Source organism: Gopherus evgoodei, chromosome 3 (assembly GCF_007399415.2).
Source record: "Gopherus evgoodei ecotype Sinaloan lineage chromosome 3, rGopEvg1_v1.p, whole genome shotgun sequence".
Lineage (NCBI taxonomy): Eukaryota > Metazoa > Chordata > Testudines > Testudinidae > Gopherus > Gopherus evgoodei.
In genome coordinates, this window is record NC_044324.1 from 69,034,739 (window position 1) to 69,057,153 (window position 22,415).

At 41.0% G+C, this 22,415-nt stretch overlaps 1 protein-coding gene across 1 annotated transcript in view; it reads right to left on the reverse strand.

The window, feature by feature from the left end:
- Window positions 1-22,415, reverse strand: part of FILIP1 (filamin A interacting protein 1) — a 152,179-nt gene that overhangs the window by 43,798 nt on the left and 85,966 nt on the right. Inside the window, 2 exon segments of the mRNA XM_030555780.1 lie at window positions 16,538-16,716; window positions 19,855-20,028. Of these exon segments, the coding sequence (XP_030411640.1) occupies window positions 16,538-16,716; window positions 19,855-20,028 (353 nt within the window).

Here is a 22,415-nt window from a genome sequence, read left to right on the forward strand (position 1 = left end):
TCAGTTTCATAGTTCTAGTGGAATGTATCTGTCATGCGAGATGACAGATGAGAGAAAAGTGGTTCCTTAGGTAGCTTGAACCAGTGTCATGCAGGACTTTAGAGATGAGAACTGAGATCTTGACCTTGACGTGGTGCTATAAAGAGAGCTAGTGCAGTAAACAGAATACCAGAGTGGCATGTTCTCTTGTTGCTGAGTAGACTGGCGGTAGCGTGCTGGACCAATTACAAGCTTTTTGTGTCTGGAACAGTTTTCCTTCCCATTCCACCCAGCACCATCTCTTTCTTTCTTCAAGGTCATCCTTAAAAATCCCCAATTCCACTCCCACCCCCTTTTCAAGCAATTCCTCTTCTCTGACTCTGATCACGCCAATCAATCCTGAACATCCTGAACACTGTTTAAAAACAATTGATTCAGGGTCTCAGTATTTGAGTCTTTTTGATTTGTGTTTGTATAGCTCAGGGATCGACAACCTTTGGCATGCAGCCCATCAGGGAAATCCACTGGTGGGTCAGGACGGTTTGTTTACCTGCAGCATCCACAGGTTCGGCCGATCACAGCTCCCACTGGCCGCACTTCGCTGTTCAAGGCCAATGGGGGCTGCGGGAAGCAGCACGGGCCGAGAGGCCCAGTCCATCACTGGGGCTCCTAGGCACAACCCATAATACAAACAGTAAATCATCATCATCAATAATTCTCACAGCCCCTCACTCCAGAACTATAGTGTCCTATATAGACTAAGTTCTTTAAGTTCTTACCTACTTTTATAAAGCTCCATGAAACCTCCCCAGCTCTCCAACATTAGCCCCATTTCCCTTCTTCCCTTCACCTCTAAACTCATCAACACTGAATGAATCATTTACAACTGTTGCCTTGAGTTTCTTTTGTCCAAGCCAGTCATGAATCCCTTCTACTTTTTCTAGTCTACTGAAACTGTTATCACTAAAGTCTCTAATAAGTCTTCACAGCCAAATCTCAGGGCCTCTTACTCCATCCTCATCTTTGACGTAACATCTCTTCACCTCTCCCCTTCCTTCCATTCTTCCACCTGCACAAGCCCTACCACATTCTTCTCTCTGACTACTTTATACCTACCTCCTCTCGTTGCTCTTTCTTCCTTCGCAAATCTTCCACTTGCAATCATTTTCCATGTTCACCTCCTCTTTGTTTCTGGTATCATCTGTCCAAACTGATCCTCCTTTTATTCCTGCCATCCTTTTCTCTCAGACCCCTTCCTTTCCCCCATTATGCTGGTTTTAATTCTGCTGACCTTGTTTCCAGCTGCTGTTCTTTCTCATAATGCTGCCTAGAAGTAGCATGTATGGATCACAGGATGACTATGAGCTGCCAGTGTGATGTGGCAGTGAAAAAGGCTAATGCAACCCTAAGATGCATTAGGCAAGGCATTTCCAGTAGACATAGTGAAGTGTTATTACCATTATACAAGGCAGGGTGAGACCCAGAGGTGCTGACTTTCTGAGTTTGCGAGGGGTGCTCCACCTCTTCCCCCAAATCTGCCCCCACACCCCGCCTCTTCCCACACCTGCTCTGCCCCACCTTCCCATCCCATTCTGCCCCCTCTCCCTGCCTTTTCCTTCCCCTTCTCCTCCCAAGCACCTCCTGCACACCATTGAACCGGCAGGCGGGAGGGGGAGGAGCTGATCCATGGGGCTGCCAGTGGGTGCTAAGCATCCACTGTTTTTTTCCATGGGTGCTCCAGCCCCAGAGAATCCATGGAGTCAGCACCAATGGTGAGACTTCACCTGGAATACTGTGTGCAGTTCTGGTCTCTTCAAGAAAGATGGATTCAAACTGGAACAGATGCAGAGAAAGGCTACTAGGATGATCAGAGGAATGGAGAGCCTACCTTATTAAAAGAGACGTAAGGAATTTGGTTTGTTTAGCCTAACAAAATGAAGAATGAGGGGAGATATGATATGAGGGGAGATAAATACATCAGAGGGACAAACACTGGGGAGGGAGAGGAGTTATTTAAGGTAAGGGCCAATGTACGCACAAGAACAGATGAATGTCAACTGGCCAGTCATAGATTTAGGCTTGATATTAGACAAAAGTTTCCAACCATCAGAGGAGTGAAGTTCTGGAACAGTCTTCCAGGGGAAATAGTGGGGGTAAAAAACCTAACTGGGTTTAAGACTGAGCTTGATAAGTTTATAGAGGGGATGGTATGATGAGATTGCCTACAATGGTATCTGGCCCATCTGCGACTGCTATTAGCAAATATCTCCAATGGCTGGAAATGGAGCACTAGATGGGGAGGGTCTGAGTTACTACAGAGAATTCTTTCCCAAGTGTCTGTCTGGTGGGTCTTGCCCACATGCTCAGGGTCTAATTGATCGCCATATTTGAGATCAGTAAGGAATTTTTCCCCAGATCAGATTGGCAGAGATTTCTGGATGGGGGTGGGGGTTTGCTTTCCTCTGCAACATGGGGCACGGGTCACTTACTGGTTTGAGTTAGAGTAAATGGTGGATTTTCTGTAACTTGATGTCTTTAAATCAAGTGTTGAGAACTTCCAGCAACTCAGCCAGAGGTTATGGGCCTATTGCAGGAGTGAGTGGATGAGGGTCTGTGGCCTGTGATGTGCAGGCAGTCAGGCCAGATGATCACGGTGATCCCTTCTGGCCTTAAATTCCATGAGTCTATAAATCTAGTGAACCAATTATGGGGCTGGTGGACAGAAACTCCTGCATTCTAAGCCTGATAATAATTGTCAGCTTTGTCATTGTCTTTCATTTGATACATCAGTCTAGAAAGGCAAATAAAATGAGAGGGCGAAACACAAAAATGTGGGCAAAACACAGCAGAAATTGCTGTTTTGCGCCAATTAATCAAAAAAGTCAGAGTGACAGAAGTTCTGGGAGAGGGACGGATCTGACTTTCTGGTTAACAGTGTAACAGATATGAGGGCCATGAACAGAAAACTCTCTAAAGTAAAAGTTGAGACTCTCGACTTAGGAAACCACAGTAACTCATGTAGCTGTGTACAATGGCATAAGAAAGATCTAAGATTTAGGAGAACAGTGAAAATCACCTGCGTCCAGAGAAGTGAGGCCAAAAAAATAAAAAATAGAATTTTCCTAATAGTAGAACAATTGCTAATGTGCAATTGGAGTGCAATTTCTGGGGTAGATCCCACCTTCACTGAAGTCATTAATAACATTCCCATTGGCTTTAATAGTCTAATATCAAGCCCTTCATTTTAGGAATTATTTTTTTACTTTTTGAAATGGTCATTTCACCTTTACATTTTAATCTTAGCCATTTATAATGTTATTTGCCTATACAATGAGTTTATATTAACTCGTTCAAAGATGTTTCTCAGGGTGCCAAAGCAGAAATACATGGCTTTATTTACTGAGGCTTTTTTTTTTAGCAAACTTTCCAAAGAATGGCTTTCTACATAATTTAGCAAAAATGAATTTTCAAGAACTGTGCAACATAAATCAGTGGCTGCTTCTGATCCCAGGTGAGACTAATAGATTTTAATAACTTCAAAACTGAGTAATCCTGACTGTCACCACAACCTAATACACCATGTCACAACTGTCAGTAGGAAAGGTATTTTCGTTAATGTCCATTTCACTGTCTGTGGATTTTTCCTGGAATGCAAAAGAGTAAACAGCTGTCCATTACATCAAAACCTCCACCACAGCATCTCTAATACTTTCTGTCCCCTTATTTTTTCAGTGTAATGAATCTAGGAAGAGTAGGTTACATGGATAAAATGTGTATTGGTATCTACGGCCAGTTTTTCTACTGCTTCTTGGCTAAAATTAGTACAATTCCCAAGTGATAGCTGTCTTCTGTGTCTGTGCTAGCATGTTTATAGGTGGCTGTGGAAGATAATGGCTTCTCCGTACTTCCATCTGTGTTTTATGATATTTCTAGTATGTAGTGTGACAAATTTTGCCTTCACATATGCAACTGTTCTTGACTTCCATAGGTACAGACACTGGAAGTGTTGAGAGAACTTCTCCCCCACAACTTTGTACTATTCGGTTTGTCTTTCCTTTGAATAGCTGCAAGGTTCATGCATCTTCACCCACATACCCCTCAAATTTTGAATCTGTTTGCCCCACTGTTGACTACGACAAATTCCATTAGCTTGTATATTGCTATTGTTTTTATATGTATACAGTGCCATAAGTATGAATGGTGCAAAGTCCCTTTCCTGAAAAGCTAAGAACCTAAAAATCACCAGTTCATCTGCAATGTGCAACAGTGGCTGACTGTTGTTATAAAAATAAGTATACAGTATTTGGGCACAGAAATGATCTAAAATTAATATGATCACAAGCAGAACAAATATGGTCTGCAAGTTACTTTGCTAGAGAGCTAACTTTTATTCAGAGACTAAAAGTACAAACTGCAATTAGGAAACAGCTTATTTATATACTTTTTAAAAAGTTATTATTCAGATTCTGATTGGAGTTACACCAGTGTAAATCTTGGGTAGCTCCAATGTCATCAAAGGCGTAGCACCAATGTAAACTCGTGTATGTGAGACCACTAATCAGACTAATACATTTATGAATTAGTTGTGCACTCAGGTCTAAATTACAACTTCCTGCATGAGCTTGTAGCAAGGAGCTCAGATGCCAGTGTAATGGACACAAAATGGTTCAGGGGTCCTTGGCCTGCCAGGTAGGGGGCAGCTACTTATCTAAACTGTTTGAAAGATATATTCATAGTGGAGGATCATTGTTCACTTTTGACTATAGAGAACAGATTGAAAATATTTCTAAGGTCCTTTCAAGACACCACTTGAACTGATATGCAATACCAGTATTTTTCTTATAGTTCCTTCAGTCTGCAAGGTTTTTGAATGCAAAATTAAAATCAACATGTTCAAACTGCAGAGCCTAAAGTCAGAGAGACAAAGTCTTTTCTTGGACTACCTTCCGTTGGTGAGCGAGACAAGCTTTTGAGTTTACACACAGCTCCTCTTGAGGTACTAACACCTAAATCCATAATGCACCACATTAATAAGTGGTGCATAAGTAATATGTTAGCAGTGCTGAGCACCTGCCACTTCCATTGAAATTGTGCTTCTGGCCTGTCTGTTTGAGAAAAAAACTTTCTAAATGTGATCCTGATTCAGCTAAGGTTTCCTGGGCTGGTAGACAGCTTGAAAACATGACTAATAGAGCTGTTAATGAACAGATTTGTTTCAATTATATGATAATCATGAAAGACACCTATGCCAATTTTAATGTTAGTATTGCTAGTTATTTCACTCTGGGTGGAGCTTGAGATTGTGAGTGGAGCTTGAATTGAGTAACTTCTCTCCCCCACCTGACCCATGGCGTATTTAGAGTGATGGGTCTGCAGATGCAGTAAACTTGTCCAGAAATAATGCAACAGAACTCTTCTGCATAATAATTTTCTCTGAATGCCCATAAAGTTGATTCTGATTTAGAAATAATCTGCAGTTGGAAGAGTAGCTGAAATACCACATGATGCTATTTTATATGCTCCCAGTAATGACTAGAAGATCTGACAGTTTTAAAGAATATCCAAGTGTGAAGATAGGGATTTGGATTACCCCAAACTCATGGCAAATAGCACATCATATTGGCCTCACAATATTTTCTCATTGTTTTTGTGCAGCTAGATGTAGCTTTATGTTTTCTCATTATTTTAACATTTGTGGAACAGCCCTGTTTAAATCTGAGATCAGGATCACAAGCTTTACAACTCAGCTAAAATACATGCCTCACAAAAATCACATGTTCCAGTTATTATCTTAAAGGTCAACTGAAACTGTAAAATAGAACTCGAAGAATGGGGGACCTCAGGATCTTCTGATTTATTTAACGGTTTGGAAGCGGCATTTGTTACTGTCAGGTGTTTTCATAATAGACTATCATTAAACTTGGACTACTTAATCCGCAATCCTAAAATGTTATCATATTGAGAGAAAAACTAATCTTTCTGAAGTATACAAATACTTATGTAAAGCTAAAGGAATGGGATGAAAGCTGTTTAATGATTGTAAAACTTGCCCTTGTCATTGTCAGCTTTTTAATTAATTAATACAAAATTCAGTTTGTAGATGCAATTACTGAAAAGTCAGAATAGACCGACTCAGCGAGTTACTGTTGCCAATAACATAATGGTAAGCTGAGTAACAACTGTAGGCCATGCTGTGGATTCCTACTGTGCTGGCTTTTTCCTTCAGGCTCATGATTTGGAAAGCAGGTCAGAAAAACAAATAAATGAGAAAACTCAGTCAGAATAAGAAGATGGCTGAGAAGTCTTGGATGTATGGATGCAAATCTCTAACCGTGAAAGTTTCCAGAATTTAAAAGAAAAAACACATTATATAATTAAAGGCCAAATTCTGTGCTATTTTATACCCTCCGTCACCCCTCTGAAGTCACTGCATGGCATTACACTCAGAATTTGGCCTTAAATGTTAAGTCCGAGAGATTCATTAATAGTGTACATTTCAAAATGACCTATGTTTGTCTGGTTAGACTATGCTGTAGATCGGTCACTGGCTGATTGATACTGTAGTCTTTTCTTTATTTTACTAGTGCTATAAAAATCAAAAGAATCTACAGATCTGAAAGGGATCACAGGTAAAACTCTACAACAATCTCCAAACTCTAGCCCCTACTAATAGCCCCTTGGCTGTCTTGGCTATATTAAAATAAAATGAAACAAATTAAAATGTTTAATAAAGAAAGGGCTTGGTGCTGGCTTCTCATGGGATAAGGGAAAGGAGAAACTTTAATAACAAAAGCAGGAAAAAAAAGGAGTTTGAAATCTGGTAACATCGATACTCCCGTTTTTGTATCAAGACGGTTGTGCTTTTTATTACTTGCAGATTAGTTTTCTTTGCAGGTGATGTGGGCCCAGCATTACATCACCAGAAGAGCAGCCAGGAGTATCTTGATGCCAGGATGACTAAAGCAGAGAGGAATGTATTATCACAGACCGCTGAGAAACTTGCCAATACATTCCTTGCTGGGGGTGCTGCTCTGGGGGAGGAGGAGAGGAGACAATTTTGCATGAAGAGTGAAAGAAAACTTTGTAGAAGAATGATCTGGGGTCAGAATCCTGCTGTCTCCTCTGCGCAGATCTAATTATGGTCATGTACTTCAAAAAGAGGGTTTAACTAAAACCAGATTTAGCTGGGCATTGCTTAAGAAATACAGAATGAATCCTCAACCCTGTCTTGGAGGAAAATCCTAAATGCTTCTTTGTACTTAAAACATTGTCCTATTAGTTGCAGAGTGCAATCTGAGGCTACAATGCAAAATGCAAACAGCCAATTCAAATCTTTATCACTTTAATGAAGTCTAGCAAAAACATGTGTGTGTGTATAATTTATATATACATACATACATTAGTTCTGTTAGGCTGAAATATTGGTTTTCTATATTGACCGATAGGGAAGACATGGTATGTTTTGTGTTATGTTTTATCAGCATGGCTTTGCAATGGTCATGTTACTCCCAAGTGTCAAAGTCATGAGTGAGTTATGCAGATCATCCCAAGTACGTTCCAGTAAAACCCGCATGCCATCCCACTCCATCATGTATTCTGTAAAATATATGCCATGTATATTACAGAAAAAGCCATCTTAGGAATGTTTTAGAGGGCTTTCAGGGCTATTTCTTGTATTCTTCTGCAAGACTATGGGCTTGGGCCTGATCCTGAATCATTAACATCAATGCTGCTGACTTCAATGGAAGATGGATATGCCCTTATGAGTCCAACCAAAGCAGGATTACAGGGAGATAAAATTGAAACCAATAAATGTAAACACTTCCACCACTGATGCAAAATAGATTTTCTGAGGCTAAAATTATCAGGGTTTTATGTCCAGTCTCTCAGGCCTCTCCAGGACTTGTAACAAGAGCAGTTTCATTGAAGATCTCTCCATTCCATTGTGCCCATTTCTAGCCCCACAGGATCATTAGATAACAGACTTTAAAGTTGTGACAGTTTTATGTATGGAAAACCTGCCACTGGTGTAGGACTGAACTGTGTGTGTCCTGGGCCTTGGGCAGATGTAATTTTTTTTTTTTGGGTGGGGCGGGCGGTGTGGGAAATTAGACCACCCTGGAGGAGAAAGTGGACAGTTTTCTGGTAGGTCGATTTTTAAGACATTGAAATAGCAGCTATTTGAAGCTGCTCAGGGGTCACAGATGTGTGAGCAAGTGAACAGAAGTTATAACTTAACTGCATACTTGTGCACTTTATTATATGGATATAACCTCAACCTGTCAGGGGCCTGCATCTCCATGGCCTTGCACCATGTGCAGTCAGAGTGCTTGTAAAACTCTGCTGCTGGCATAAATGAATGGAGAATTAGGATTTGGTCAGTTTTTACCCTCACTTTGCATAGGTTCAAATCAGTGGAGAATCAGGCCAGGGTGTTAGAATTGTTAATTGTGTTACACTCTCTCTCTCTCTCTCTCTCACCTATTTATTAATTCATTCTTTTGCCTAGGAAGTGTAGAGGGGAATGCTAATATTCTATAATCTGTGTGGAGAGCTTACTCTTTAGTTAATATTTGCTAATACTAATAGTGTGTTGTTTGCATTTGTTGCACCCAGGGACAACAATATTAGGTGCATGTTAGAAATTGAAAAATAAATGAGAGAAGGGTTTCATAGAAGATTGGGGTTGGAAGAGACCTCAGGAGGTCATCTAGTTCAGCCTCCTTCTCAAAGCGGGACCAAACCCACCTAAATCATCCCAGCCAGGGCTTGTCAAGACTGACCTTAAAAACCTCTAAGTATGGAGATTCCACCACCTCCTTAGGTAACCCATTCCAGTGCTTCACCACCCTCCTAGTGTTTCACCAGATCCAACCCCTTTTATATTTTGGAGTAATTCAGATCTTAATCCAAGCATGTTCGCTCAGATCTATTTCTGCAAAATGAATCTAAACAACATCACCTGACACAAATCTCTCTGAGCTTTACAGATTCAGATCTGAACCTGAACATTCAGGCTCAAGCCCATCTCTAAAGCCAATCTATAGTCTATTTTAAACAACACCCAGCATTGTAGTATCTCTATTCTCAGGCCCAGATCAAAGGCATTCAGGTGCCTAACTCTCATTTGAATCAATGAGAACTAGTGGACTAAAAACCTTCAAGGATCTGGGCCTCAGAGCCTCCCAAATGGTTAAAAAATCAAGAATACAAACAGCCAGTGGCCTAATTTATTTTCTCTATGTGCCTCTAGATAGTTGGGGTGAATTTTTTGTTTGTGTAGGTTTTCTTTCTTCCTTCCATCTCTCTCAGCTCCCTCTTCTATTACACTCTTTCTGGTTCTTCCTTCTTGTCTTCAGCTCTTTCTCCTCATCTTCCACCTTTTCTCTTCTATGATGTTGTTAGTTGTGATTGTATGAAAACCAAGCAAAGGAGTGTTTTACCTTTCATTCTGAAGGCTATGAGGTTGTGGTTGTGCTAATCTCAGCTGGTAATGCTTTCCAAAAGTTTGCTCCTCTTGCCAAGAAAACCCTGTCTCCTCCTCTCATGGGTTTTACCTGTGAGGTTGACAACTTCATAAGTCCAGAGGAGCTCTCCCACTGAGGGAAACTGCACAATGGAATCAGGCACTCTCTGTGACTGCATCTATTTTTTAGGACTGCTCTATTGCAACCTGCAGCATTGTGACTGAATCAGCGCGAGTTTGCAATGGTGCAATGCTTCCACCCAAGCCATCCTGCTTTAGGTGCACACAGTGCTCCCTACAAGCATTGCAGGTTCTGAGATTTGTTTCACTGATCCCATAATGCCTAAGCCAGCTCCCAAGGAGCTGGGACCATGCTCACACCTGTAGATCATCACCAATCACCCCTGAGCCACTGCCAGACTGACTCTGGAGTGGACCTAGAGGCACAAGCTGTATTATGAGAAACATCACTGTCTATTAGTGGTGATGCCTGCAGAAGTGAGGGACTGGACTGTATTCTTTTCATTCATTTATTCAGTAGTATTATTCATTTCAGTTTTGCCATTAATGTTTTTTCAGTTAGTATTTTCCTGGTCTTTTGCTTTCTTTTGTAGCTGAACTAACGGCTTTATTCTGTCCTGAGTAGAGAAATGGGAGTGATCCAACCTAGGATCTGAAAGGAGGTCATCTCTATAGAGCACTCTCCATTTAGCATATCTAGTTTCTCCTGCCCCTCCCCCCTTCACAGTGCAGTAGGACTTCCAGAATACGAACCATTCCTTGAGGGAACAATGAGGCAATGAATGGGTGCTGAGACACCATGGGGAGTCACAAGAGAGTAATGGGATTGGGTGACATCAATAGCCTTACTCTGCATTTTAGCTAATGACCTCTTCCTATGTTCGATCTCAGGAGCGTGGGAAATGCTGAGGCAGTGGATGGACAGCAGTGGCACTCCCCAGTAGAGTGTACTGAAGAGTGTGCCTGCATTTGTCTGTTAACTAACCTTTGATTTTTGTCTTTTGTTTTCCAAGTGAATCTCCAGGGGACCAAAGAAAGAGTTTAAAGTTTGTAATAAAGTTGTAGTTTTCATTATATTTTTATATCCTTCTTTGCTATCTGAGGGTTGGGACTAAGCAGAGCTGAGGGCAACAAGCCCTCTATCTTGGCTACACTAAGCCCTGCCCTGAGGAGAGGTTTGTGGGTGAATGGACAGAGCCAAGAATGGCCAGAGCCAAGAATGGCCCCAGCTGCTCTCATGCTTGAATACAGCCAGCTTGACAGGTGACAGAGCCAGTGCTCTCAGCTGTCAAAGCTGTGACTGAAGGATGGGGAAGATCATTGTGGGACTGTGCTGAAAGGATCAATTGCAACCTTGCAGCTGCTACACCAGCCTTTCCTTTCTACAGTGGCCAATTCTATCCAAGACCCCATCCCAACTCCACTTAGACCTCATTTCGCCCATCCCCAGCCATTCCTGTTCCTTCTGGACCCCATTTACCATTGATATCTTTGATTAAAAGTGGGCCTGGTGGCTTTCAGCCCTCTCCTTTCTTCCCAGGCTCTCTAGGGAGCCTTAGGTTGCTGTTCTACTCCACACTGGGACATTAGGGTAGTTGGGGTGCCAGACACAGGTTACTGTTCTTCTCACCTACTGAATTTTCTGCAGATAGTACTAGGCATTTTCCTCTAACCTTGAGCTGGAGGGACTGGCAGTCTGCTCACTGCTGTGGCCATATACAATGTGCAGAAATATTTGCAACTATGTGAAGACTTCAGCCATGATTTAGCTGGAGAGATGACTGTTCCCTTCTCTGGCTACAGGAAAGGGGATGCCTAGAATCCCACATCCACAGAAAACTTCATGAATGAAGAACGGTTGGCTCTCACCTGGCACCTCATCTCCAGGAAGGCACAGTGTGGTGTGAGTGGCCATTTTGTACTAATCATCCTATTAACCCTGAGAAGGTGGGAGGGGAATGAAGACTACCCCACTTCCCTACCCAAAACCACCAAGTATAAGTGAGGAAGAAGAGATGAGTGACAGGTTGCTGAGCATGAATGGGAAGACAGGACAATACCACAAGGCTAAGGAGCTTGGATAGGCTAAAGGCTTTGCAGTAGGAGAGGACAACAGAAGGTAAGGAGATTGTGAGGGAAGTGGCCTGGATATAGCTAATACATGGGAGGAATCATAGATTATTAGGGTTGGAAGGGATCTCACAAGATCATCTAGTCCGACCCCCTGCTCAAAGCAGGGCCATCCCCAAATGGCCCCCTCAAGGATTGAACTCACAACCCTGGGTTTAGCAGGCCAATGCTCAAACCACTGAGCTATCCCTATTCCCTATGAAGGGTACCAATGGAAGTGCAAGGCCTGGATAGTTGGCTGAATGGAACGGTATCATCTGTACCTAACAGATACTGGTGAATTTAGCAGGCCAGCAGGCATCCTCCTGAAAGACAGCACAGACTGCAAACAGGTTTAATTATATCTAATAATATATCTCATTGATGGAGACATTGAAACAAGAACAGACAATTAGTAAACTTTGCTAAACAGTAGAGGATAGAGAAGTACAGAACTGAACTGAAGGAGAGAATGAGGGTGGAGAAAATGGCAATAGAAGTGAGTAAGGATAGAAAGATAGACTTGTGGTTAAGGTACAGGAGTAGGAAATAAAATATGTGGTTTGTATTCCAATCTTTATAAGAACAAACTATAGAGATATTTACAAAACACAAAGGCCACCCTTTCTCTAGGAGCATCTTCCTTTGGAACTTCTGATTCCAACTCTTCCTAGTCTAGAGATGCCTTCTTATGGGATTTTTTTCCCAGCATGCCTTTCTGGAGCTGGCCTTTTATGTTTGGCAAAGTCGAACAGCTACAGCCCTTAGGGGTCATTTTGTGACTGGCTGCTGGTTGCTACAATTCCTTGATGAGTATGTTTTATACACTCCTGTTATGTTTTCCACCCAGTGCTTTTTTTTTTTTGATTGAATACCTACACTATGTAAGTATTATAGCATTATAAAGTAAATATTATAAATGAGGATTGGGAAGATGTAAGAACCAAGAGCCCTCTGATTGTTCTTAGAGTGTTTCCGACCTGTAGCTTTGGCAAGATGGTATGGGGCATGTGGTCTCTGAAAGGCAGCCTATAAAGCATGAGTTATGAAGGATTTGTAAAGTTATTTGAAAAGGGAAAGAGCCATATAACTGCTAAGCATTATCATCATTATGTCTGACTTGTAAGAAATGGACCTTCTACAGGATTGTTCTTTCTCTAGGTTTTCACTCTCCATTACCACTACAGATACTGCATGTGAACAACTGCTTAACCTCAGCTCAGCTTCTGCTTTCCCTTGCACAAAGGAGACTGAGTATTTGTTCAGTTCCTAGCACAGTGGGGCCTGGGCTTCTAAGAACTGCCATAATATAAATAATATAGATGATGTTGATGGTAAAATAAGAATGGTTAGGTAAAGAGAGAAGGAAAAATGCCTTTGGGAAAGTTGACTCCCCATTCAATGTCTTAGACTGGATTGAACCTTGAGCTGGGGATGGATTTTTCTTATTTTAACTTAATTTTCTTTCCTGTTACAAACCCTGTCTCGTGATGAAAAGACCTTGCTGACAGTTTCTGTGGGGTTTTGTGATGAATCATCTTACTAGTTTATCTTTCTCTCTGAATTTGTCCTTCCAAAGATATTACTTTCAGTTTTAAATATATATGAAATAAGCTATTTGAACTCAGATTAGTCTGGATCCTGAATTCCTTGTGCACTCAAATCCTAAAGGATCTGTCCTCTGAAGGGTAAGAGTTGACACCATTTAAGTCTAAATTAATGAACAATTTCCACACCTCACTCATAATGCCACTATACAAAGTCATAGTACACACACACTTTGAATTCTGCATGCAGTTCTGATCACCCCATCTAAAAAAAGATATATCAGAAATGGAAAAAGTACAGAGGAGGGCAACAAAAATGATTAGGAGTATGGAACACCTCCTGTATGAGGAGAGATTAAAAAATTGTTGAGATTGTTCAGCTTGGAAAAGAGACAGCTAAAGGGAGAATAAGTGAATAAGGTGAAAGTCACAAGAACCACAGGTCACCCAAAGTAATTAATAAGTAGCAAGTTTTAAAAAAAACAAAAGGAAGTATTACTTTGCACAATGCACAGTCAATCTGTGGAATTTATTGCTTGGGATGTTATGAAGGCCAAATGTATAACTGGGTTCAAAAAAGAGCTAGGCCATGTCTACATCTAAAATTTTGCAGCGCTGGTTGTTACAGCTGTATTAGTACAGCTGTATAGGGCCAGCGCTGCAGAGTGGCCACACTTACAGCAACCAGCGCTGCAAGTGGTGTTAGATATGGCCACACTGCAGCGCTGTTGGGCGGCTTCAAGGGGGGTTCTGGGAACGCGAGAGCAAACCGGGAAAGGAGACCAGCTTCGCCGCGGTTTGCTCTCTCGTTCCCGGAGCCACCCTGCAAACCGCAGGGAAGGAGACCTGCTTGCTCGGGGTTCCGGGAACGAGAGAGCAAACCGGGAAAGGAGACCAGCTTCGCTGCGGTTTGCTCTCTCGTTCCCGGAGCCACCCTGCAAACCGCAGGGAAGGAGACCTGCTTGCTCGGGGTTCCGGGAACGCGAGAGCAAACCGGGAAAGGAGACCAGCTTCGCCGCGGTTTGCTCTCTCGTTCCCGGAGCCACCCTGCAAACCGCAGGGAAGGAGACCTGCTTGCTCGGGGTTCCGGGAACGAGAGAGCAAACCGGGAAAGGAGACCAGCTTGATTACCAGAGGCTTCCTCCTTCCACGGAGGTCAAGAAAAGCGCTGATAAGTGTCTACATTGGATTACCAGCGCTGGATCACCAGCGCTGGATCCTCTACATCCGAGACAAAACGAGAGTACGGCCAGCGCTGCAAACAGGGAGTTGCAGCGCTGGTGATGCCCTGCAGATGTGTACACCTTCAAAGTTGCAGCGCTGTAACTCCCTCACCAACGCTGCAACTTTCTGATGTAGACAAGCCCCTAGATAAATTCATGGAGGATAGGTCCATCAATGACTATTAGCCAAGATGGTCAGGGATACAGACTCATACTCTGGGTGTCCCGAAGCCTCTGACAATCAGATGCTGGGACTGGATGACAGGGATTGGGTCACTTGATGACTGCTCTGTTCTGTTAATTGCCTTTGAGTGATCTGGCATTGGCTACTCTCGGAAGACAGCATACTGGGCTACATGGCCCATTGGTCTCATCCAGTATGGCCGTTTTTATGGTATCATATTTCTTTTGTCACTCAAGAGAAATCAAAGGGACTTCAACAGGTGCAATTCTTACCACATACCTATTTGCCCTTGTGACTGGGGCAAATGGTCTTGGCTATTCCCAAAGGATCAGCTTTCAATATATATTTAAATTCAGAATTTCCTTTTTATTGATGTTTTTGCACTAATCATGGAGTTTACAAAAGGAGGCACACAATGGAGCAGAGAGACTGAGAGAATGCACATGGAGATGGGACTATATGTAGTGAATTAGTAACAGGACACAGAACTCAACTCCAGATCACCAAAGAAAACAGCACAAGTCAGTAATGACCAATAGTTTATCACTTTAGGGCTGTTTAGTGGCCTATATGAATTGAGCTGGTGATCTCAATTCAATTGGCAGTGAACAGGTGTACACATAATAAATACCTCTCACCCTTGAAGGTGCTTTTCTAGGATAGGGATAAAGTGAGGTTGCAGGGAAATTCACACTGGTACTTTCAAACCATCCCTGATCAGTGGATAAAATAGGGGCTTTAATCTCCAGGGTTGGTAGTGCTGCCAACTCTTATGATTTGATGGTGAGTCTCAGGATATTAGGTTTTTTTCTTAAATTCCTAGCTCCTTTAGCCATGTGACTATGTAAGAGTTCCAAAAACAATGTACAAAACTGTATTATTTGGACAACACAAATTCATTCTGGGATGGTGAGATGGCAATAACTGAGCTGGGTGATTTGTAGAAAGTAAATCAGATAAGAAAATATTGCAACACTCATAATAATTTATTATAATAATATGTACTTCTATAGTGCTAAAGACCTGATTCAAAGATCATTAAAGACAATGGGTAGCTTTCAATTAACTTCAATGGCCTTTGGATCAAACCCTTGTTTGTGTAGTCTCTAGGCATAAATATGTATCCCTACACACATGAATACTCAGCATATATCAAAATAAGTTATATACAAGCACCAAATGTGATAAGTGTAATACTCCTTAACTGGAAAAACAAGCCAACATAGTTCTTGATATGCTGTGAAGGTGACAACATTTCACATCACTGGGTAAAATGCAGCAGAGTTTGTGCTCTTTGAAGTTTGTCAATCAGCTCAGTAATGCAGCCAAGACATACATACTTTGTAGCTTTATGTGTCATCTACAAAAAGATGGTCTTGAACCTCGCTGAGGAAATAGGTAACAAATAATTTACTCAGTGAATCTGGCATCTTTCTTCTTGGGAATGTCTGTAACTAGTCTGCGGTAGCAGATGGGCAGGACTAGGCAATTTTTAGAAAACATTTCCTTCCTGGGACACACACGTTGCCTGAAACATCGCTCTCCAATCAATTGTGAATTCACAGCCCTGGATGTGAAGAGTGCAATCAACTTCTCACTTCCGTGCCAAGGCTCTAGAATGTGGATTTGGAAACCATGTCCTCCTGCTGTGCTAAACAGTGTTCCATTCCATAGGACACCTACCACCTTGGGTTCAGCATGCCAGATTAAAATTGAGTCAATGTAAATAAAATTGGATCACTCAAAAGTTTCCAGAAGATGAACACAAATTGGCGCTGGTGTGGCCAAAGCAAATTCATTTTAAAATTCAAGTGCATACTCACAGAAATGTCTGGCGGGATCTCCCAGCTCTGGACGTGAACAATGTCATTAGTACAATGCAATCACAGTGACATTTTACAAACACTTTGCATGGGTAATAGATGTATCATATAAAAAAACATTTCACTTCTTAACTGAGGAAGTGTCCGGATGTTGAGGAATGCTACATAGTAACTCTAGTGCTCACCTTTCACGCTCCTGCTCCAAGAGGTTGGTAAAGTCATCGCTCTTGTTCATGTAATCTGTATGTTTATGCTTCTCATTTTCCAGCTCATAAACTGTGCGCCGATGGCACTTCTCGGCCAAGAGGAGCTGTTCCAACATGCGTCGATATGTCTCTTTCTGCTTTTCTTCCAGTCTGTCCAGCTGGATAGTTGAAAAGGAGAATGGACAGTCTGAAAGGTTTCATTCACTGACATCGGCTGATTAACTAACCAAAGAAACTGTATTTAGTAAATGCCAGTTCAGTAATTTTACATCTTGGGTTTTACATAAAGCAGCGGCTAGGAACCAGAGTAATTGCTCTGTGAAAAAAAATGATTTCTTTATACAGTATATTTATATTAATTGTTTGCATAGCTCCCAGATGTATGAAGAACAGAATCTGACACCATTGTATAATACTTTTTCAGGACTGAGTGCTTCCTGCAGCACGGTGCTGAGCACCTTCAACTCCTACCAACTGGAAGAGGAATTGAGGGTGTTCGGTGCTCCCAGGAGGCAGGTCTGAGACAATGAACAGACAAGGTGTTCAGCCTCTCCTGTTAGGTAATGTGTCCTCAAGCCTGTTGAAGTCAATGGCAATTGAGGGCACCCATCAGAACAAAAGAGGGTGGACCCTATGTACAATTTAAGATGCCTAATGTTACTTGTTAGACACCTAAATCCTGAATTCAAATGGCTAGATGGGCATTTAAATACCTAAACATGGGGTTTGGCACTTAAGTTGCATGCCTAAAGCAGAAAATTTGGGTGCACATCTGTGACTTGCATAGATAGTCGCAGCTGCCATTCATTTGATTGATGAAAAATAAAATCTAAATTAGCTAGAGTCAGTGTAGATTCTTTTTGTAATACATTTCTGGTTACTGTTCAGTTTAGACTTTTTTTCCTCTTCCTCTTCTTTTATAATTTATCTCATTACTTTATTAGGAATGGTTTATGTTTTTTTAATTGGTCTAATTTTATTATTAATTATATTGTTATTACTTATTATTGTATTATTATTTTTTCAGCTATTTTTCAAACACTAGTTTTCAGGTACATGTTTAAAAAGTTGCTAGGAAAGAACAATACCAAACATTGCTATTCACGCTTCTACCTTCAGTGTTTTGTTGGGGAGAGGGCAGTTGAATCTGAGTTCTCATTCAGTTTGTAACAAACTTCCCACTCAGCTAGACCCACACAGTACCTTTCTGATTATGTGCCTCCAACAAAAATATCACTAGGTACTGCTCTGATCACACTCAGCCCACCCATTGTGGGAATCACGTCTTCTATAGCCAGGAGTGGCCAAGCTAGTTGTTATTTTATGGTATCCCTGTAATGGGCTAAAGGAAAGAGGAGAACAGGATTGCAGCCCTTTTGAAACAACTCTAGATGATAAACAGGAGAGTCTGAGGTGCTCATTAAACTTCACAAAGGAGAGAGCCTGGCATCAGCTGCATTCTCATCTGGATAATGGACCTTTTGAAGCCAGAAAATATTGTAAATGCAGTATTTTTATACCAATCATCTTCTAATAAACTCCTTGCTGTACAAGTCTTACAAAGAACAAAGAGTCCTTCCCAAACAAAGGGACTCCATGGACACAGTGCCCTTGCCACCTATTACAAAAGAGTCTTGTTAAGATCTTTTAGCATTGTTCAAAGTGAATATTTAATGTATCTTCCTGAATGCTACAATCTGTTTTCCCTGCTTACTTGCCTCACAAATATTCCAGAAGAAGTCACATTAAAAGTACGCAGTGTATTCTAAATTGTCTTCTACTAGACACAATTAATATGAATTGTACTGTGTTCTACCCAGAGAGTCCTTGAAAAATTGTACATACATTGTGGCATATTATACATTTTTTGGCTGGCAGTTATCAGTGCTAGTTTTTTGATATGTGGGTAGAATTCATCAGCTGCACCATTCCTATTCTGGTACTAAGCAATAAAGTGGCTGCATGCATCCTAAGACTCTTGGGTGTTCTGTGACTCACTTTTTTCCTATATGAATCAAATGTTGGCATGAGTTAACATGGGAATCTCTTGGCCAATTCTTATGAATACCTAGCCTCATAATTTGCATTGGACACCTTTAGTATGGTGAGGGGATCTCAGATACAATATAAGTGTGTTTACAATGTGTCCTGATCCTTCTCTACATTTTTTTTAAACATAACCAATCACCCAGGCATGTTGAATCAGATTGATCATTCTGTTGACTCTAAATTCTGAAAAGATGTCATCTAATACAGTGGGTTGTTCAACCATTGTACCATTATTACTGTAATTATTGTACCAATATTACTGATGTATTTAGAAAAACTAGAAGAGATTAACTAAAACGCTAGGGATGCTAGTCTTTACCTTAATAACTGATCTCACAGATGGCCTTTTATACCTTTTGCTCTGTGCTCAGTTTTGGATTCACCCTGTAGATATTAGGAGCTTTTTCTAGTCTCCTGCCTATTCTACAGTGGTATAGCTCCATAGACTTCAAACCAAGGATCTAATGCTATAGGTCTAATTTAGAGCCTGATCTTTCTCCCTATGAGCCTGATTCTCCACACTGTTACATCATTTTAATGCTGGTGTAACTTTGTTGACTTCAGTGGGATTACACCAGCATAAAATCAGTGTTATAATAGAGAATCAGGCTGACTGATGCATTGGGTGCAGGATTGGGCCCACAGTCATCATATTGGCAAAATGACTGTTGAAGACAAACTTTCTAAGGACTGAGTAAAGACTATGGGATTTGGTCCCTAGACTTAACTTCTTCACCTGATGCAGTGATCCAGTCTCATGAAAATTGGGGTGGAAGGGAAATTTCTTTTGCATGTGGATTGACTTCAGTGGAGTAATTACTTTACACTGATGTGAGTGAGCTAGACTTCTCAACAGGAGACACACTGTCAAGAGCACTTATCACTACAGATTTGTACCTATTAATGGAAAAGAATTTAAACCATTCACCATCCTGGGCAGGTTTGTTTTTGCTTAATTGCTTCAAGTTCACTACTTAGGGGAGCAGGGGAAGGAGGGCAAAGTCCCCTAAGGAACATGAGAGGCCTTTGTTTTTGCATTCAGAGCCAATGCTATTATCACGGGGAACATGCTTTGGTGATTTTGTAACAAGGAAATATTCACCTTCCCTTCAATTCCTTTTATTTGCCTGAGCAGTGAACACTGCATTTGGCTGTTGCTTTGTGAAATGACAGCAAGGTAAATGGGCAGTCTATTCATCATGACTCGCTCTATTCATCCTTTCTTGGGGAATTGGATACGTTATTACCTCTGAAATGGGTTTCTCATAGACATCTTCCCCTATGGATTTTTCTTGGGCAAGGATGGCATCCCTATGCAATACTCGCAGCACATTCTCTGGAGCTGCTGATCCATAGTGGGCCTCTAAAACTTCAGGTTTGGTTTTCTCTGTCTTCAGCATGTGGATCACATCGTCTCTAGCCTGTGGGATTTCAATTCAATATAATTAGACAACCTACAATCAACAGGCAAACCACACTTGTATTACTACAACTACAGTGTGTCTATATAGTACACACGCAGAGTACATTGGGGGGGAATGAAAAGAATTTTAAGATTGCAAAATCAAGCAGGTGGGAAATGCCAGAATAAAGATTGCCTCTGTAATCTTAATTTGACCCCTTGTGGGTATGAATTATGATAGTCTTTCCCAGCATGACATATGAAGTCTATGACTTTCAGGGCTAAAACCTAGATCTCCTGGGCCCCTGTCTAGGACCTTAACCAGAATAGAACATCCTTGTTCTTCTTATTACCTCCTGCCTCATTCACTGTCCATCCTGTGCACTGGATGAGGCAGGTGTCTGGTAGAACAAAGAATATATGATCATGTAATTAAACTACACCACACAGCACACACAAGGGGGCTGAATTAAGATTTCATGGACAACTGTAATTCTGTTATTTCCAAAATACTGAATGCTTGACTTTGCAACCATAATGTTCTTTTAAAGTAATTATTATATGTACATTTCTAGGTTTTTCAAAAAAGGGAACAGGAAAAATAAAATACATGGAACCATATTAATTGTCACATGGATCAGCAGTAGGGTTTGAATCAAGGACCCTTATATTCATAGCATGGATCTCAAAAGCTTGAGCTAAGAGAGTAACTAGTAGGGCTGTTAACATCTATGCGGACCAGCCACTAGAGGGGGACACAGCACACACTTTGACAGCAGCTAACCTAATTATTTGCTAGATAACAGAGGAAATTTAGGAGTTTATTCCTGGCTCTGGATGGGAGTTTGTGCCTGCCGTGCTTGGGGCGGCAAAATTCATAGAGCCGCCCCTGTTAACAGCAAGCTTCTATAAAGCTCTAAACACACAAATGGTGATTTTCAAAGGCTTATAACTTGGCCAAATCTGGGTGTGTTTTCATGGGGACAGCAAAGGTACCTCTCTGTCCCCAGGACTATCACTCTGCAAATTTTACCATGGAGGCATTAGAGCTCTTCAAAGAAAAAGCTTTTAACATTAGCAAAACTAGCTCTTTTCCCCAAACTTAATTCTTGAAAATGGCTGAGCCACTTCTACTGTCAATTAAAAATTGAGTCTGCGGCAAAGAGTAAGCAGCCCACATGAGAATGTTAACAGTTAAAAACAACTAAGAACAAGGGCTTCTAATGGAAAATATTAGGCAATCAGATATTGCAACTGTCTCTTCCTGTAATATAGAGAATACATAATAAAGGAGTATAAATATTTGTACCAGCATGAGTCTGATGAAGCCACATTACTCATGAGTGACAAAATGAGTTATACAGGTCAACCCCAACTTATGACAATAAAATCTGTACACTACAATCCATCATATACTCTGTATAAGATACTGATAGTATATGAAAAAGTTATTGTAGGAATGCTTTAGAGATGTTAAAGAAAATTTAATTTAATCTCACTGTAACAGCAGGTACATTAGTTATCATGAATTCAGTGTTTTGGGGCTCAGAGGAAGCCATAAAACCCTCTAAAAGTGGAAGGATACAGTTTTTCTATTTATATAAATGTCACAATTTTCAAATCCATCCTCTTGGGCCCTTCCAAAGGAAGAAGTGAGTATTGGGTCTCACAGAAAAGCGGAAAGCACTACAAGGCTGCGAGATATTGGATTGTTCACTTGTAATGTTCTGCCCTCTGCTACAGGACTGAACATAATTTGAGGCGGGAAACAAATAAATATTTCTCTGAAAGGTTGATTTTATTTCATATATAATGACAACTCATTGAAGATGTTTTTGGAATGTTAAAAAGTTCAAAGGAGGATGGGACGATGGATGGACATGGGACAGATGAGTTGCTCAAAGATATATGATATTAGTTCTTTACATAGTTCTATGATTTTTCACATGGATATCACCATATGTATATATATTTAGAAGATATGATATATGTCCATGTCATATGTACTGTATATTGCCTTGTATATATGCATGTATAAATGAATAAATGTGTGTGTAGATATAATATGCTCATTGTTCATATCCTCATCTTGTCAGGGGTATCAGCTAGTTCACCAAGTACTGTTTCCTTGTATGTTACCATGGACTTATGATAACAATTTATGAAAAGCAAACTTGCAAACAGATACTCCACTGAGGTTGCTAGGAAGCATCAGAGCAAAAATAGGTCTGTGCTAATAATAAACTGAACACAATTTGCTTTTATCTGGCAAGACCCAAATCCAGGAGTGGGAGGATTCTGAAGTGCAACTGCTCTTAAATCTTAATGGGCTACAGGGTCACAGATAATACTGTAGCTTTCAGGAGTTCTCAGGATTTCAATTAGTCTCCCTAAAAGTTCCTCATA